This window comes from Vipera ursinii (assembly GCF_947247035.1).
Source record: "Vipera ursinii genome assembly, chromosome: 3".
In the NCBI taxonomy this organism is placed as follows: Eukaryota; Metazoa; Chordata; class Lepidosauria; order Squamata; family Viperidae; genus Vipera; species Vipera ursinii.
The window spans coordinates 156,065,347-156,086,332 of record NC_139516.1 but is presented as its reverse complement, the minus strand read 5'-3'; the positions used below and the strand labels follow the sequence as shown (position 1 = coordinate 156,086,332).

The window sequence follows — 20,986 nt, the reverse complement described above, 5'->3', positions numbered from 1 at the left end:
CTGCCACATTATTAGATACGTTTTCAACTGATATTTCTGTTGAAGTGGTTATGGAATTCATAAATACCTGATTTAATCATTTGTTCCTGAAAGTAGATAACTTTTCTTTGTAATCAAATAATAAAATAAATAGTATAAAAGAAAAATATGATTACAATAATAAATATAGTAATAAGGGTCTTATTGCCATTCATTAATTTTGCTTCTTATTGACTGATGGTATTTTTTTTTTTCATGAAACCGGAGTAGTTCATTGGAGTCCAGAACATCTCTAGCTTGTAGTTCCAGAGCTGATACTTTCATAAGTCACTGTTGTCTATTCAAAATCACCCCGGAATGCACTATTCTCAAGCAGTCTACATAATGAAAACAATACACATATAACAGGTTCAATGCAAAGAATCTTGTTTCACACAATATGTAAAATACTGTAGCATAAGAAAGATATTGCATTGATAAGACACAATGAATTCAACCGTGAAAAGAAATGTGATTTATTTGGAAACTGGTTCTCTGCTGGAAATTGCTCATATAGGTCTGCTTTTGTACTTTAGACCCAAAACTCCATCCATCCATCAATCCATCAACTGATAGGGATTTAATGATATACCGAGAGAAGATGGAGCAAATGTTTTTGTCCATTGGAAGGGTTAGGATTTTTTTAAGGGTTGCAGCAACAAAACTACTTGTGATTGGCAACCTGAGGGCAAAAAGACATGTGAAGCCAGGTCACATATAGAATATCACTTCTGATGATTAGAATTTGGATAAAATAACACTTATGAGCACAATAATTTAGAGAAAGGGATGAACAGCTGACCACTGAGCAGACTCATTGGCCAAGGGGAAGAAGAATTTTTTTAATAGGAGTATGTTTGTGTTTGTATCTATATATGTCTACAGACACACACACTTAAATTCACATGTAAAAAATAGAGCATATACAGTAGATGCAGACAAACTAATATAAATGTATAAAAGAAAGCTATAGCTTTAGCTAATCAGTTTTCAAATAAAATATATTTCAAATAAAAATAAATTACACACAAATAAACTTAAATCCTCAGCCAAGCTTTAAAAAATAATGGAAAGGTCTTTTCACAATGATCAGGAGCACTAAAATTAAACATTTTTCATTTTGGCATGTATGAAACAATGGCTTTCGCACCTTCCTTCCTCCAAATATGCCTCTAGGTGTATCTTACTGTTCAGTGATAACCACAATGTGAAACTTCACTTAATACACATAAGTTTGAAAATGCCTACATATTCTACATATGCTACCTCTGAAGTGTACGCTGATCTGCTAGATTTATTATCAATAGGGGGAACTAAATATATAGAATTCCCCTGAAAACTTAAAATAATGGATTTTGTGGCATTTCAGGTATGGTTTTGAGCAGAAAGTCAATATGCTAAAATTGTGGAAAAATTAAAGGACAAAAATATAAACCCTTTTTGAACCTTTCAAGAAAATATATTTCTTGCTAGCAAAATGAAACAGCAAGATTGTATAAATGAAACAAGTGAGTTACATTTTCACATGGAAAATGCTTCCTAAGTCATTCCCTGATATCATAAGTACCGTACTTGCTGAAAACACAGTACAATGCTTTCATATCATAATCTGGCAGTGCATTTAAGTGGTATTAATCAAACAGCCTGATTTCCACTTGTGTACAGCACAATGAGAAGTAGGATCAGTTCTACTTTGACATCAGGAATAAGACATTGGATGTTTTTCCTGATGGGTCTCAGAAATTAATTTTCTGCACTTCCTTTGTGGTTTATTACCCAAGTCAGACATTTAGTTACAGATTCTTGTTTCCTTCATCTTTTCAACAGCCACGAATCATGTGAAACCTGAACTCCTGGGGTCACAGGCATCCTCCAAAACCTTGTGTATGAACCAAAAATGCCACCAACTTGTGCTTTGCAAAGTGACATAGGGCAAAATTATTAAATTTATAGGGACAAAGAATTTATTAAATCTATTATATTAATTTATTTTAATTAGATTACGTAAAATAAACTGTGTTTTTTGCCTAAAGATCTTGGACTATAGCCAAATGTGGTTGTATATTGTTGGGTGAGTACATAATGCATCAGTAAGTGCCACTCATAATACTCAAAATAAATACCTAATAAGGATATCACGGAGAATGGAAAAATGGAAAAGAGTTCAAGGATTTCAATAAGAAACAAGTTCAAACTCCTACTTCATGAAGATGGCCAATAGGCTTTAAGTAAAACCAGCTTCAGTGTATTGTGAGGATCAATAAGAAATCATCTGCACATTAATTCAACTTTCTCAAAATAAGCATGCCATCAATTATGACAATAGTTAGTTCTAAAAGATAGGTTCTCTATTTTCCTATAATGTGTATCAGGATGGAAGTTATTACCTTTCGAAACATTTTAAACCCTGGATTTTAAAAGAGTAACAATCAAAGTGAATGGTCACGCCAAACCTTAAAAATCAAACTTAAAATTCTGAATAGTATTTTGCAGGACGTTATAATGGAATTGAGGAAAGTGACTGAATAAGTTATATGTGTTATTGAAATTACAGCAAACCCTTTAAAATTCTTTGTACATTCAGGGATTAGCCACATTTTTCAAACAAGCCAAAACACACAACCACAAAAAACAAATTATAAAAAGATCTCAGATTTTTTCCCCAAGAAAATAAATGGAATGCAGGAATGGTGAATTGGGAACAATATATTAGTTCACTTACCTTCACTTGTCTTTTACACCCTAGTTGTGTTGTACTCAGATTCATGTTTGTTTAGAGACCCAATGAGGCAGAACCTGGAATGTTATGGCTATTTCATTCAACATAATAATGTTTGCATAGGAAAAAAAAGAAATACATGCATATACATTCTTTACTGAAGCACATTTAAAGATTCAGATCAAATTAATTTAAGATACCTAAAACTGGTAGGCTGGTAGGCAATAAAAATGCTCTTATTAAATTTATCAACCCTCTAAAATTAGTCCATTAAAATGGCTTAGTTAACAAAGTGCTCTGAGAATTTGGGATTGGGGTGTTTGCAGTGAGGAGGGATATATCAAGCAATGCAGACAAAATAATAATAATGGGGCTCCAATCACACAGCTGTATCCAGCAATTTAACTTGTTTTATTCCTCCTGTAGAGGAATGGATAGCTTTTATGTAGATTATGGAACACATGAAAACAACAATATGGAGAATAATAAAATATATGTGTGTGAAGCCTAAACCTATCACAACTTTTCTGGCAATTTCCAAGTACATTGCATGTAAATATTTTCCAATTCATATTTACTCATAATCTTTTAAGCATTTTTATTAACAAGCATGCAGGGTGCATTTCACAGCAAAAGAGTCCCCATAATTTTCTTTGAAACAGTAATTCTGCCAGAGTTGATTTAGAAAGCTTCTGCTCTATGTTTTTTTTAAATAAGCAAATCTAAAAGAATATCTAGTTAAAGCATAAAAATTATTCCCTAGTCTAAATCACAAATAAACAAGACAAGTAATGATAGATCAACTACAAATATCACCATATTTCAAAATATTGTGTTTTGCTATATAAAAGAAACATGAAAGACGAGGGGATTTTCTGATTGATTTATCTCTCCCTACAATTTGGAAGGACAACATATTACATTCAAACTCTAAGAAAACAGCTCTGCATGCTGATTTTTCAAAGAAAACTGCCCTTAATTTAATCAAGTGTCTTTGGTGGGAAAGTCTATCCACTCTTTCATACATTTTTATATTTAATGAAATTAAAATAATAAGATACCATACCACTCCTGAAAATAGAATAGACAATTTTTGATGATAGAATAGTATTAGAAAAATAAAAACAAACAAACAAGCAAACAAAAGAAAAAAATGAAATCAGACAGGCAATGGGATATTTGCAATTAGAATTTTCCATAATATATATGGTACCATAATGGTCTCCATGGCCTACTTTATGCCAAATAGCAGGTAAATATAAATAGAAAGAACCTATTTTCATCTGCCAAAAATTGCCAGGGAATACTGCCATGGACTGGACTAGAAGTTCTAGTAAATGCCTAAAAATATAAATGAGGACAATTTTGGATTCTTAGCAAGGACCTTCTCCTCCACCACCCCCTTCCCATCAAACTCCTTCCTCCACCGTGCATAAATGCATCCTGGAAAAAGAAGAATGATAGCTCATGAACAATGATTGGACTGTAAACGGGTATGCATATTAGAAAAAATAAATAGATAGAAAATAGAGCTGAACCCAGTCTTCATGCAAAAGTCTTCCATCAAAAATCTATTGATACTGACCGCTGAACAGCTTTATCATGTCTGGAGAGCCTGTGACTTGTGGTTGGTACCTCTTCAATTTCATCTATCTCACACACATCTGCAGCATCTTGTGAGTAGCTATGCTTCATGACAAGGATGTTTCTTCTGTTCATAGGCTGGATAAGGGGCTTTGCAGGCTGGGGTTGAATTTCTGTCAAGATTGGTGTATCTCTTGTGCTAAGATTACTATGGCTGCCCTTAGTGCTAGATAACTGTGATCCACAGTGGTGGTCATGAATGCATTTCGAAGATGACCTACGGAGTTTATGATAATTTTCAAAGTCATCTGCAAGATCTGCAAGGTCCACTGAAGTCCCTGTCCCTCTGAGAGTACATAGCTCATAATGAGGAGGCTCAAAGACCTCTTGGAATACTGTTTGATCAAAGTCTGCTTTCTTCTGGACAAATCTTTTACGAGGCTGTTTGATCTGGACTATTACAGAGATGATGATAAGGAGGATCACAATGCAGGAAGTCACCCCAATGATTGTCCCACTGGTATTTGTAAGCTGGTCCCACAAGCTGGCTTTTGTCTTCTCTGTGAGATGGGAAGGGGAATAAAAAATAAAAGAGAAAATTAAAATCCACTTTTTAAAAAAAATGACCATTTAGTTTTATGGACTGTTACCATGATGATTCTTTCTCAATCTTTCCAAACCTGTCCAGACGCGTTGCAACTGCAAGTTTCAATAGATTTCATGGCTATACACCTGGACACTTTGATAATTATGTCCCAATATATCTGAAGACTGATATAACAAAGAATACAAGAAGCACAGAATTTTATGGCAGGATAGCATTTTGCTGATCAGAGACTGAATTCAATTCCAAGGATTTGCTCCAGCCTTAAAAACCTCAACTGTTTGGATATACAGTCATTCTATAGTCAGAAGTCATTTTCTGTTAATTATAATTTGCATTTGTGTAAAGAACAAATCAAGTATTTTAAAATACAAACAAAATAACAAAATTGGTGGTATAATGTCATTTTGTGCAATCTGATGAAACCTAAGCTTTTTTTTCTATTTAACCAAATCCTTGAAAGTGCAATGAGAGATTTTCCAAACTTCTCCATTATGGTGACATCCCGAAGACAGGATAGCTAACCTTTTATCATTAATTCCCTAAAATAATAATCTGGTTCTCAGACTGAAAATTTAATTAATTATCTTTTCCTTAGTAGGCATTGGAATGTTCATTCCATTCTGCTCCAAAATAAAACAACTGCAAGTGGGATGAAGTTTCCCATTATATCTATAGACAAATCTTTTAATAAGATTATTTCCAAGATTTATGAACACAAATCACCATCCAAAATACAAAAGGATAATCTTCATAGACTTCTTGTCACAGACTTATTCTAATAACATGAATTTTATTTACTATGTTCTACCAGCCATAATACTATGGTTACTATACAGAAACTGAGTCCTAATACTGCCAAGATTTATTCTAAAAGACATTTTTGTCTATAAACTGACATCAGTTAGATCAAATTATTAGTTATTTTAAAATTATTAGTTATTTCCTACTTTTTTGTAAGGCTAGGTAAGAGAGCTGAGTTGAGTAAGAGGAACGAGTGGTTCCCAGGCCAGAAATAATTCTTATGTAAATATACATAAAATAAATTACAGGTTGATGTCCTTGAGGATATAAAAATCATTTGCATGTTGAGCAATCAACGGTTGTCTTAATTTTTGTCTAAACCAGGGGATCGATCGTCTGTCTGTCTGTCTGTCTTTCTGTCTGTCTGTCTGTCTGTCTATCATCTATATCTATCTATCTATCTATCTATCTATCTATCTATCTATCTATCATCTATCTATCTATCTATCTATCTATCTATCATCTATCTATCTATCTATTTTGTAAAGCTAAAGTATATGGAAGAGTTTTCAGCAAAGTCTAGCTGAGGAGCTGAAAGAAGCCATTATCTCAAATGGATATTTCTCAGAAAGAAAAAAACAGATTGGGCACCAGGAGTAAAGTCCAAAGGAGTGGTTGCCAATAGAAGGCAGATGTATTAACCTAAGAAACTATGAATTTATCACTGAGGATTTTGGGGCAATGTGTCATCGAGGAAAGTTTCAGTTTGGAGGACTAGAGAATCAGATTTCATGATGAAGATATAGCCAGCCCCTGAAAAATGAGACTAAAACTTTCCCTACTCAAAGAAATCTGTACCTCCCAGTTCTATAGCCTCCATACACTCATGAAGCATTATGAAAATGGAACATTCACTATATGAGTATTGTCGATAATCTCTCACTACTTTGAGTTATAGCTTAGTTGGAAACTGAAGCATTCTTGCCTTTATTTTGAATGTACAAATGGCTGAAAGGAAGTTGATATCATTAGACTTAAAGTAGTCCTTCAAACTGAAACACTTTCCTTGATGACACAAGCTTACATGGAAGTCGATGCATAAACAGCTGTATGTTCATAAAACTTATGTGGTTCATACAATATTGAACAGAGACACTGAAGGCATATGTTATATGCATATATGGCACATAGACACAAAGTTATGTAGCAGTTTTCTACTGTTTTGTACAAAAATACAAAAAGTATTTTAGAGGTGTTTTTTAGAGCTCAATAGAGTTAGCTCTACAGACTCCCTCCCCTCCACCCCCCCAAAAAACCTAGATAAAGCTAAAGGAATTGCTATAGATTTATTTGCTTGTTTTATTGTTCATTGGATTAGATCAAGAGTCAGTCTAGAATGAACCACAATTTACAGCCATGGCCAGTCAGATGCTTCAACACATGTAACTATCAAGACACTCATATGTCTTCTGCCTACAGTATGAAATTGATGCTTCTTTCTGAATTCCATTCTACTAATTGTATATTAAGAGTTTATGTCCCTACCTGTTTCATTTTAGACTATATATTTAGAAAGGATAGGAAATAATCTTGTATACTTGTTTGTATGCCTTGTTTGTAACTTTCTTAGAAGCATCTGAATGGCCAATGGAAAATAAATGTTGGTCAGATACAAGTGTGCTTGTCTTTTCTATTAATTCTAATAGTTTTATTCTTAAGTACATTACAGAGATTAATACAGACAATTTCCCATAAAGTGAAACAGGCAGTACCATCGAGTACTGGAGGGTCTCAGGATTAATTGGGAAAAGCAAAATCTACTTATTTCTATTAGAACTATCCAACTTTTCTCCATTATGGGCCACATGTAATAGCTTCTGAAAAGGGTTTTGCCTGTGTTATCCTGCATTGTTGTCAGTACTGCTCAACCTTTCTGGAGAAGAATTCAGCCATTCTTTGACATTTTTGTTTCTAAAAGAACTCTTCCAAAAACTTACCATAAAAGCCATCCCTCTCAAATCTTCTCTAAATGCAACTAAAGAACTAATATAGTTCAGAAACAATCCAGGATTGGGATTCAAAACTCTTCAATGAAAAAATTACCCTGTCCTTTTTATATTGCACTTAATTAAAATTAATAATACGCTGATGATTTGCCACTTATCCTAGCATGCCATGAATATGCTTTGAGATTTTATTCATCTTAGTATCCCAAGGAGACAGAGAGAAAGCTTTGAAATAACATTGATATTCAGAATAAATACGGATTGCTTCTTTCTTGCTAGCAGGGACTTTTACTTCTGATCAGTGGCATATTTGGAAATGCTCTTCATAATCCAGTGGCCTGCAGCATTTGATGGTAAAAATTAATCTGTTCTTATTTCATCTGTTTCATAATGATATATAAATATTGTCAGCACCACTTTTAAACAGAAGAAGGTAAAAAAGCGAAGGGCTGATTGGCAAGCCTTCACTCATTAATTGCCCAAAGGAAACTAACTTGTTGAAAAGAACAGTAAAACTGTATATTTGTTCCAACTTCTGAATCACATGATTGCCCAAGTCCTTATCTTTTAATTGAATCAAACATCTGAGTCAAATTCACAATCATGCATAGATAGGTACTTTATGTAGAATTCTAAATGTGTGGGCCAGCTATACTTTCTGGGAAGATACAGGTAGAACAGAAGCAGCAAACCACATCAGACATTGATATGGATCTGCTGTCCTTCTCATAACATTAATATTGAACAGTTAGATATTAGGCATGGAAGAAAGCTATCTAATAGCTATCACAATCATTCAGGCACTTAAAACTATCAATTAGTGAATAGATTATTTGCATTTACAACAAAGAAAACATAAAATTATAACTGTCTTGCTGAGAGATTATTTGCCATTTTAAAATCTTCTGTTCGAATTACATTTCTTCTGTCTGGCTCCTTGTGCTGGCTTTGAGTTAAGGCGAAGCATTTTGCAAGCTTTTTCCATTTCTTCCTAAATGAATAATGTCCTATATTCTTTACCACTCTCCAAAAAAGCTTTCAAAGGCATAATAACCATGGAAGCTGTTGCTGCAATAAATGATCCCTCTTACTCTTTATAATGAAGACAAATACAGCTACAGAAATCTGCAAATCTAGAGGACTATGGCCAAACAATTGTAATCAAACTGTGCTGTAAAGCTTGAACTTGAACTCTAGTTCTGATTTCATTTTTTTCACATTAGAAACCAATGAATTGTACAAAATTCCCCTTAGACATGGTATAATAGAGTTAACTGTCATTGGAAGTTGGAATTTTATCTTAAGAAACATTTGGCTTTATTTCCCAAAACAAGGCAAAGAAATGAGTTGTTTTGCTGTTTTTGAGTTATTTTCTCATGAAACAAAGGCAGGTTTACACAAGGACAAGTGTATACATTTTACTATTCACATTCAAGACACACACATAGAAGGGATGGATGTTTTTACTTTTCACACGTTGTTATTGTGTTATATATTCTACTTTTCACATGCCAATGCTCTGGTTTTGTCCCATATAGCCCTAAAGAGCTTGAAGCATTGCAATTTCACAAATCAGCCCTTTATAATACATGTGTCTCACGATAACTGTGAGTTTATATTGTGAGTGCTCTTTTAATAATAATGTTTATATTTTCACAAACACTGGATATTAACTACCATTAACAAAAAGAGGAACCCAAGTGATAGAATTTCTCTATCCAAATGCTGATCAAAGTCCAACAATTTATCTTTTCCAGAGAATGTATTGGACTTTTTCACTCTAGGTATTCAATGTTCTATTTATTTTGTAATAACTTTTGAAACAAGTTCTAACAAATTTTAGAACTAGGTAATATACAATTTTATGCATTCATCAAAAAGCATGAAAATATTCGGTCAGTTTCAAATAATTAAAGTAAAACTAATGTGGCATTAATTGGAAATTTAATCCATATGCTTAGCATTACCTTTGCAGTGGTTTTCATCCCATGGATATACACAGTTCTGGAGTCCATTGCAGACCAATGTATTATTAATACACATATTACTATGGCAAAAAAATGTGTTGGCTTCACAGGGGGCTAAAAGGAAAAGGAAAAAAAATGCATTAGCAGGCCTGCACAATGAATTTACTCTTCTACTTGGAAGTAATAGAACTATTAGTGAATCTAATACAAAACCAAGCAAAGGGATCTGCAATATTGGATCTAAAAAAATGTAGGCCAGATGGCTGTAATTCTATGTAATCAGCATAATTGCTTCACTGTTTATTGTATAAACAAAATTTAGGATTTAAACTGCAATTTTCACATCTGCAGTCAAACACATTCATGTCTTCATTGCAATCAACATAATGTGTGTGTGTAAATATAAAAGAGAGGTATAGGAAGATGGCATTATTTAACATATTTAATATGCATTTTTTAAAAAGCCATTAACTTCAGTACAACTCAATGCTTATAGATATAAATTGGGACCGGTAAAGAAGAAAATTTCAGTGATATCTCCAAGCACATATTTTTTTATATACAGTAGTAGGTACGTAAGGAACTGCAGAAACACTTGCCTTTCTGATATTGAATTTTCACAGTCCCTGAGCAGGAGGTAAAGCGTAATTGCCTAAGGCTCACAAACTAGTAAAATCAAGTTGCTAATATTACTAAAGCCCAAGAATGAAAGTGTAACTGGAGGCTATATACTCTATATCAGGCTTCACTGGGAAATCCAAAATTCTCAAGGAGAAGTTTATAATCCAGTGGAGATTATTCAGTCATTGAACATTTATAAATTCAACTCAATGATATATTTTTATGTTCGCGCAACTAGATGGCTATCTGTATAATTATCCAAAGCCTGCTATTTAGAATTTTTAAGTAGCACTAAGGGGAAAAAATGACATATTATAAAGCTATATTAACCTCTCTGAAAACTTGAACATATATTTACAAATAACCTTATATTGGATTGAAGGACAGTGAACTCCCTATGATAGTTTCTATTTTTATTTAGTCATACAATGTAGAGGCTGCCTGACTTAAGATCATTCTGGGGAATTTACACTTTAAAAGCAAGAACAATGAATTTTTAAAAGGACAGGTCATACGCAGACAGAAGAAAAACCATACATAACAACAAAAACCTTACAGGAGTCAACAACCACTGAATCTCAAGGTAAGGGAGAATAACTTTCTCAACATCAATGGAGAAGGGAGAGGAGACATATGAATATCTGGAAGAATGCTATCCCAAATATAGAGAGCATTAAAAAAAAGGTTATTATAATAATTTGTACTAAGAAATGAAATTGATACGGTAGGTTATTATAGATATTTAATTCAATCGCCTTCTAATGCAGTCTTTGCTTTTAAGAAGGAACATTTGAAAGAGTGAGTTTGCTATCTGAAATAAATGGCCTTTCCATATAATCTTTCATAAATAACCTATATCATTAGATCCTGATATGAAAGATTGTTGTTAATAAATAACAACAGAGCAGTAATAATTAGCTTTCAGCAAGGTCAGATTCTTCATGGAACAAAATTTTTAAAAAATGGCTTTCCCAGGCAGCTTATCACCTCCTCATTTCTGATCTTGTCAACCCTGCTTATATGTAACAGCCGCCTGTAAATCCACATTTCAAATGCTTCTAGTCTCTTCAGGTGGCCTTTTGTCAGAGACCAACTCTCTCTCCATAGAACAAGATAGAAAAAATATAACATCTGACAAGCCTGATATTCAATCTTAGGCTTAATTCATGACTGCAGAAGACCTTTTTCATTTTGAACAATGTTGTTCGAGATTTCTCGATCTTTGTCTTTACTTCAGTGGTCATATCCCAGTTTTTATGTAAATTACAACTGAGCTGCGTGATCCTTTCAACTTTTTCTAATGGTATTCCTTCCAAATTCATTGGTGGTAAATTAACAGGTTGTTTGCTGATGACTATGATCTTGGTTTTTGAGGTGTTAAGCTTCAAGCCATATTTTTAAAATATTTCTATTACTCTGTTGATGAGGAGCTGAAGATCTTCATGCTTACTGGCAAGCAGAACTGTATTGTCAGCATATCTAAAACTGTTGATCTAAACACCATTTACTTTGATGCCAGCAGGCCTGCAAACTTAAAAAAAAACCTCAGTAGATTCATAACAAGAAAGAGAAGGAAAAATACTATAGCAAAGAAGTGGTAAATTCAGGAAAATTTGTATACTGATTCTTCTCATTTGAAACCAAGATCTCAATGTGTCCCAGGCTGATATACTGGATGCTAGAAACAGAGCAGCAGACATCATGTTCAAAGGCAGTACTGTTCTAATAAGATGTTTATTTCACAGGGAATACCACATTGTAAAATAGTTAAAAATGCAAAGTTTCAAATGTTCACAGTTCATGAGAAAAATCTAATTTATCGATTTTTTCAACAATGAAAATTCAGGTTTTCTGTTGCAAGCACTGGTCACAAGGTGGCAACCTAAGTCTAAAGGAGCTATACATATGATTTAAGCCCAAGGATACGAATTAAATTTTACTATTGGGTTTCAAGAAATATGTTTCCTGTTTAAATCATTGAGGACAAGAATACAGAACAACCTCTCAAGTATATATATATCCAGAATGATGTTGTACACCAATAACTAACTTTAGGTTGCAAAAATCACTCAATATAACAGTTCCTGAAAGAATTATCTTCAAGTCTTTTTTTTTTTGCCTTCTCAAAAGTTCTCTGGGATCACAAGTCCTTATTTAAGGACCCAAATTCTTATGTTTACCTTTTGAGTGCAAAAACGTACTGGTAGTTAAATGTAACAATGACAGAAGAACGGAATTCCATATAAAGGATGCTTTCTCATCTTTTATGCAGCTCACCTTGTGATGTGGCAATGAAGTACCTGAAGTAAGAATCCAACCCAGCTTTTACTGCTATTGTGACACTGTGCTGCAAACTCTACCTCTTTCAGGCATGTATCTAATATTGTGATACATCTGGAAAAAGGGCGGGGCAAGCATTGCAACACAATTTTACTTTCATGAGTCTGACTTATTTTCCCCCCTCTGCAGACATCACTTATCCAAAATCGCCCAATGACGGTACTGCCATTTTAACAGTTCATAAAAATAATAATAAAAATATTATTAAAATAATAAAAAATTAAAATAAATTAAATTAAAATAATAAAAAATAAATTAAATTAATAAATTAAAATTAAAATAATAAAAAATAAAAACATTATTGTTATCATACTACAATAATGTTAAATTCAAAAAAATCAACTTAAAGTTATAATTAAAATTAACTTGCTAGTAAAAGTTTGTGCCACTGCAGAAAAATGTAGATATAATTTTGATCAAGATATCCAGGAGCATTTAAAGCAAAACAAAACACATTTGAGAATGGGGAAGACATGATGAGAAAGGCATAAAAGTAAAAAACCTTGATTCTGTTGGATGCAAGATGGGAGGAAGAAAATTCTGACAGATATTCAAAATGTTGTTAGTCTATAATAATAAAGCAGCAGTCCTGTAATCTCTGTGAAATCCTGACCTGGGCTCTTTGATATGCCAAGTTATACTACCATTATATATAATACAGTCAAGAGTGTATCGTTAGTTTTAAGACATACTATCTTTATTTACAAAATATTCTAGATGAAAATTGTGACAATTAAAGAAGTAATTAACAAGAGTGATTAGAAAGTTTGTATGACTATGATCCCCAAAAAACCCTGATGTGATGTCACCCTCGCTAGTTTGGATAGTATACAATAGGAAGTATGAATAAAATGCAATGACATCTATTTCTAGTCTACAGTGGAAGAATAATGATTAGATAGAGCTAGAATCCAGTTTTTGTTTACTTCTTGTATTTATTGTTGTAGAGGTCTTCCAGAAAGGCTTCTTGACTGCGAAATGCATTCCAAGTTCTATTCTCAACTGCAAAATGAAACTGCTTTTTTCGGTGAGGCAAATGTTGATCCATGGGAGGCCTGGCTGCAATGGGAAGCTCCACCCCCCACTGCCCTAGCATGATTGTTAGGGGTGTGCCTCACCCCAAAACTAGGGTTTATTTTTGGAATAGGGCTTATATTAGGCCCACCTTCAAAAAAATCAAGCTAGGGCTTATATTCAGGGTAGGTCTTGCTTTTGGGGAAATACGGTGGTTATATTAAAAATTTATCATTCAAAGATTAAAAGATGGGGAGAAGGAGCATGAAGAACATAGCAGGATGTGGAGTCTTCTTTCAATCTATTAACCACCTCCAGAGTCACAAACACACACACGTATACACACAACTGTTGGTGGCCCAGGCCACTAGCAGATCAGGTCTTCAGGCCCTTATGGAAGATCAGGACAGTTGGTGCAGTTCTCATCTGGGGAGTTTGGTATGTTGTTCCAAAGGTTAGGAGTCACAGCAAAGAAGGCTTAAAAACAGTTTAACATTTGCAAACACAAGAAAATGGTCCTAGATTAGTCTTTTCCAATTTGTTACTATCTAAGCAGTCCAAAGTATCAGGAGATTTAGCTTCTTTAACCATGGAAAGTTGTATAAAGCAGAAATATCTTAAAAGTAAATGTTAGAATATAGACATTTCTTTTTTTATAATGTGGTTGAGTAATTATTGTGTCCTCACATCAACGGTGATTCTTAGTGAAGAAGCAGATAGATTTTCTCTAGAAGGATCTGTTCCAAGCGTGATGTTTCAGGTCTGAAAACTGTACACTCCTTCCCATTGCAGAGTCCAATGCAGCTGGTTATTTTCTTCTCATCTTTTCTTCCAGCTTTCCCAACAATAAATATTTCTCCAAAGAGTTAAGTTTCCACATAAAGTATCAAAAATATGATAATGTGAACCTGGTCATTTGTGCCCTACTGAGCTCCTTAGTTTTCCTAGCTATTCATATTATTCTCAACAGTCAGTCTCCTCCAACACTAAAGCTTCTACCCTTTTGCTTCAAAATCCAAATTTCACTTTATAAAACACCAGAGAAATCTGTCAGCTGTACTATTTTGATCTATACCTTTGTAGGTATAGTTATATTCCTTTGTTAACCCAGGGCCACTATATTTCATTATGATCTGTCCATATTGTGGATTCCTGACCTTGTACATAGGTTTTGCATGAGGATAATAAGATGTTCTGGGATTCCCCTTTTTTTCTAAGCATATTCCATAGTTTGATCAAAATATTTTTTATAATCAAGGAAGCACATATAACTTTTTGGCTTAGTGATATTATGCAGTTATATTTGTCCTTAATATTTGGCCATCTAATTCATATTTTTGAAGCTTTGAAGGTTTAATTTTTTTCCTACACAACGATTCTTTGTAAGTCATAATTTCATATATTTTTATTTATAATCATAAATAATGTAATATCATAAAATTATTCTTCAGGGACATGAAAGGGGCCCCCTTTGGGTTCCCTGGGCAATGGTGATGTCTTTCCAACCTGGAAGGGTCTTGGTAGGTGCTTCTGACAGGAATGTAGTAGTATAGAAATATTCTATTTATCTAAACATACAGCATCAATAAACTAGAAGGAAATGAAATGAACAGTGAGCTCAAGAAGAACACAAACATCTACTTTTAGGAACTTTTAGGAATCAATTACCCCCATGAGTAATATAAAGCCGTCATATATGAAAATAGTTGCTGCATTGCTCATCATTGGTAATTTGGTTTCTAATGTATTATTTTGGCAAATGCAGCTATGAAATGAAATTATAATGATTCAATAACTCAGAAAATTCTCTAACTGTATGATATTTATTTATTTTGTTGGATTTATATACCGCCCTTTCCCGAAGGACTCAGAGGGTTTACAGGGTATTTAAAACCAAATCAATACAAAAGTTAAAAACAATTAAAAAAGATTAAATCATCCCTAAAAAATAAAAACCCCAGTTAAAAATTCTCAGCCTGGGCCGGAGAGCTCAAAGAGCCAGGTCTTCAGGTCCCGGCGAAATGAACGAAGGTTGGGGGCAGTCCAAAGCTCCACAGGCAGCTGGTTCCAGACGGCAGGTGCACCCACAGAGAAGGCCCTCCCCCTGGGTGTTATCTGCCGGCAGTCTTTTACCGGCGGTACCCTGAGAAGACCCTCCCTGTATGAGCGCACTGGACGAAGGTAACTTGATGCTGGCAGCAGGTGTTCCCTCAAATATCCCAGACCCAAGCCATTTAGGGCTTTATAGGTCATCACCAGCACCTTGAATCTCACCCGGAGGGCAGCCAGAAGCCAATGCAGCTCGCGGAGTAGAGGTGTTACATGGGAGTATCGGGAAACCCCCATCACAACTCGTGCGGCCGCATTCTGCACCAGCTGAACCCTCCGAGTGGTCCTTAAGGGCAGCCCCATGTAGAGAGCGTTGCAGTAGTTTAAACGGGAGGTCACGAGCGCATGAGTGACTGTGCGTAGGGCATCTCAGTCCAGATAGGGTCGCAACTGGCGCACCAGGCGAACCTGGGCAAAAGCCCCCCTGGTCACGCCTCCTATATGGTCTTCAAAATTGAGCTGTGAATCCAGGAGGACGCCCAAGTTGCGAGCCCTATCAACAGGGGGTAACACCTCACCCCCCATATTGCTGTTATGTATGGGGTGTGAGCAGCAGCTCTGCAGGTAACACCAGGGGGCGCTGTGCTGTGGTTGGATTGGCTAAAAGGGTTTCAGCAGGAGATATGGATGGATTGGCCAGAGCATCACCTAGCTAAGTATATAAAGGGTCCAGGTAACCCCCTTTGTCCAGTACGCGCTGACCACAAATAAAGAGCTGACACGCGGCACTCATCTGCCTCCTCATTGCCATGCAGTCCACAACCCACTACACAATAATTGCAATATCCTAAAATGTAAAATTAATTTGTATATTTCTCCTCAATGCCACTGAATAAACCTAATGATTTCAATACAAACTGATTTGAGAAATAAATGAATGCATATACCAATCATTTCAGTAATGGCATTTAATGTATGTATCAAGTAAAACAATGTCGATCCTTACAATTTTACAAAACAAAATATGGACTTAGATATGATAAAGTTTTTCACTGACTTATACATGTCTACAGAGACTTCACAGAGTACAATATACTACTAAAGGCAGACCTTGGTTAACTATTCATTCAGCAACTATTCATAAATACAATAAGAAGACGTATAGCCAATCCTCAAAGTCACAGCTGTTGCAGCACCCCTGCAGTTATGTGATCACAATTTGGCAACTACTTCATAATTATGACAGTCACAGCATCCAGCAGCCATGTGATCACCACTTGCAATCTTCCTTGCCTTCTTCCAACAAGCAAAATCAATGTGGAAGGGGTTGCAAATGGCAATCATATGGTTTCATGCATAATAACCACAAGTTGGCATGGTCATGCAATGTCGTACTTTACAACTGCATTGTTTGCTGACAAGGTTCCTAGTCCAAATTACCAGTTAACCAAGGATTACTTGCACATAACATACTGGTGGTGGTGATTCCAAAGAAACACAAATATTTCCAACAGAGGCCAAATCCAATTACTTGTGGTCAGAGCCAACAAATTACCATTATCCAATAATAAGCACATTATTACAGATGCCACTTGCTAGATAATCCTTGACTTCTGGCCCCAAAATTTCTGTTGCTAAACGAGACAATTGTTAAGTGAGTTTTGCCCCATTTTATGACCTTTCTTGTCACAATTGTTAAGTGAATCACTGCAGTTGTTAAGTTCGTAACAGGAGTGTTAGGTGAATCTGGCTTCCCCATTGACTATGTTTGTCAAAAAGTCACAAAAGGTGACTTTGGACACTGCTACTGTCATAAATTCATGCCAGTTGCCAAGCATTAGAATTTTGATCATGTGACCATGGAGATGTTGCAATGATTGTAATGTGAAAAACTATCATAAGTCATGTTTTTCAGTCCCACTGTAATTTCAAATGGTCATTAAACAAATGATTTTAAGTCAAGGATTACCTGTAAGTAAATAAATGCTACATCATGATGCATATCTGAAAGAGGGAGGACTTTCATTGTGATATGACCTTACTTTCATCATTCTGCCCCTCCTTTTTCCCACAGTGCAGGTGCTGCTGGATACACAGATGTACATAATTTCTTAGTTGTAGTAAATTTTGTGATGTGGAATTTTGTTAGTTCATTCTAGCAGTTTGGTGTAGTGTTTTTTTTTTTTATCCCATTTATATCCCGCCCTTCTCCGAAGACTCAGGGCGGCTTACAATTTTAAAGCACAAATCAATGTGCTTAGCAATAGCCTTCATTCTATGTATATGCCTGCTTATTAGGGCTTTCGGCCCCCCCAAGCGGCATTATTACGAAGTCAGCTTATTGCCCCCAACAATCTGGGTCCTCATTTTACCTACCTCGGAAGGATGGAAGGCTGAGTCAACCTTAAGCCTGGTGGGACTCGAACCTGCACTAATAATTGCAGGCAGCTGGTATTACTTAAGGAGGCATTAGCCCACTGCTCCACCAAGGTTAAGGCATCAGGCTAGAAACCAAGAGACTGTGATTTCTAGTCCCATTTTAAGCCTTTGGGCTCATCATTCTCTCTCAGTCCAACTTACCTTATAAAGTTGATGTGGGGAAAATAGGAGGAGAAAGGATTATTAGATACTTTATTTATCAAGTGATCAAGGCAATATATAAATAATAAAATAATTTCTTTCAAAACAGAACAAAAATAATTTTGTTTTAATCAAACTAATAGTGACATCTAGTGATGAGGAGCATCAAAGCTAATAGGCCATGATTTAATTTGGTACATGACATTTTGTCATTATCGTCAGGGTTGAAAGTCTTCTTGGTAGCTCACCAGCAACTGAGCAGGAATCAATTGAGCTCTTGCATTTTTTAACTAGGACTATTTGGACCATGTCATTGGATTTTTGGAAAGTCTGTGTTGATACAGTAATAAGGACAATTTTCAGTTTTATAACTAATCCATGAAAAATTGATTAAATGCCTATTACATGCAATAATACAACTTCTTTGTGTGTACTATGTACATTGGTATCTTAATGTTGTACACACCTGCTGCCTATTGGTACTGTGGTTTAGCTGAGCAAAAACTATAGAGATAGAAGGCTTTAACTAACAGACCCTTCATCCTATTTCACTTGTAAACTACTTTTGCTTTTTAACACTAGATTCTAGTTACGTGTCAAAATACTATTTTTTGCATTAAACTTCACAGTTCAATACTATCTTCTGATGAAAAATATGGGCACAAGATTCCAACAATGTCTCTTTGGTTTAATCATTAAACTCCATGGTCTCTTCAAATTAAAAGTAATATTTAAAAAGTGCAGCCCATAGCTGAACAAAAGTCCTGGCTCCACTCCTATACATTGTAAGTGTTTACACATGCACACTTCACATTACCTCCATTTTGCTTCTCCTGGGACAATGTACATAAAGCCTTCTGTAGGACTGTGGGGCCTGGTGTGCTATGGTCCATGGGGTCACAAAAAGTTGGACATGACTTAGTGACCAAACAACAATTTGTCTACACTTGAAATCTGAAATTTTAAGTGCTCATTACAGTCATGTTTCCATCTTTCCTCTTCCTATGACATCTCCCAATGCTTTCATATCCAGGTTTTGGAGTTCCAAATTCTTAACTCTCAGTAATCAGTTCTTCAAATTACTTACATTAATATTCATACATTTCAGTCTCTGTTAACAGTGTGTTAAAATTAGTAGGATAAAGGCAAGTTGCCAGCTATTTTAAAATAATAGAAACAGCTTTCCTTGCCATCCTGTCATAATATAGTTCCTTCTTTTCTAGCAAAATGAACTTACTAAATGCAGTGATTTATGAAGATGATGTACAGCACAGTGCAATGCCATCTGTCTCTGTTGTATTTTCATTTAATTTTGTGTTTGTTAGTCCAACAAATTGAATATTCTTTGGTGATACAATATTCTTCAGAATGGTCTATAGTTTGGGAAGTAGAAAATCCCACCGTATCTTTAACCATTGTAATTATTACCACATTTTTCATAAGTAGTAGTTTAATTTGTCACTATGCGTTATATATCATTACTATTTTTATCTATCCTGTTTAATCCAACTAATATGGAATAGATAAGCAACCTGTCGTAGAATTTAAACTATTCTTCAAGGTTGCTGAATAAATGAATATCTTATATATTTTAAACTCCAAAATTTGGCTTGGTAAACATCTACCAAAGTACCTCAGAAAGATCTTAGATTCCCTGAACAGAAATCACTAAAATACATCTGGCAGCTCTTTTGGTAAACAGAAACCTTCCTAGCATTAGTTGTTATAAAGTCTATAATGTAGCTGAAAAATAATCACAATCACTTGGACAATGTGGTTTTAAAGCATGTGTCACTTTTTGGAAATATACTTCTACAACATATTGAATCCCCAATGCTTTCACAGTTGTCTCTAAGGTAACAAGACACAAAGACTTTGATTTGAACAAATAAAACTGAATATTAAAGAATGTTTTAATCAGAGAAAAAGTACCTAGGAACAGCATCAGAATTATACAGAAATAATCACTATGGTCAGCTTGATTTATGAACTTGGGAACTGCAAATTATCATTTTAAGCTGTATCATGTAACTAATAGTCTCTACTCAAAATGCATCAGAATTTTCTTAACCCAACCCAAATTACTCAGAGAACTTTTCTCCATACATTTTCAGAGTGCTACTTTGAATGGCCTCTGCTGTATCAGAAGACAGTATGTCAAATAATTGGTGGCTGGTTTTTTTTCCAGAAATAGGCAGGTTTCCTGGCACATTCCTAACTGCTGATTTTTCACTTTCTTTTTATCAGTCTCTTCCAGAAAAACATTTACCCCTTTCCATTCTGTAAGATACACTCAGTTGGATAAGTAGATTTTTAAAATATGGATACAGATTTGCATTAAAAAGGGGATGGGGAAATTTAAACCATATATTTAATTTCACTAAATATCATGTAACTAATAGTCTCTACTCAGAATGCATCAGAATTTTCTTAACCCAACCCAAATTACTCAGAGAACTTTTCTCCATACATTTTCAGAGTGCTACTTTGAATGGCCTCTGCTGTATCAGAAGACAGTATGTCAAATAATTGGTGGCTGGTTTTTCCCCCAGAAATAGGCAGGTTTCCTGGCACATTCCTAACTGCTGATTTTTCACTTTCTTTTTATCAGTCTCTTCCAGAAAAACATTTACCCCTTTCCATTCTGTAAGATACACTCAGTTGGATAAGTAGATTTTTAAAATATGGATACAGATTTGCATTAAAAAGGGGGATGGGGAAATTTAAACCATATATTTAA

The 20,986-nt window shown here is 34.8% G+C and overlaps 1 protein-coding gene across 1 annotated transcript in view; it reads right to left on the bottom strand.

Annotated features, from left to right (window-relative positions):
- Positions 1-316: 316 nt before the first annotated feature.
- Positions 317-20,986, bottom strand: part of NETO1 (neuropilin and tolloid like 1) — a gene marked incomplete at both ends in the record, with an annotated part of 87,673 nt that continues 67,003 nt past the window's right edge. Inside the window, 3 exons of the mRNA XM_083357346.1 lie at positions 317-356; positions 4,323-4,881; positions 9,643-9,756. Coding sequence (XP_083213472.1) covers positions 317-356; positions 4,323-4,881; positions 9,643-9,756 — 713 coding nt within the window. The remainder of the gene's footprint in view (positions 357-4,322; positions 4,882-9,642; positions 9,757-20,986) is intronic.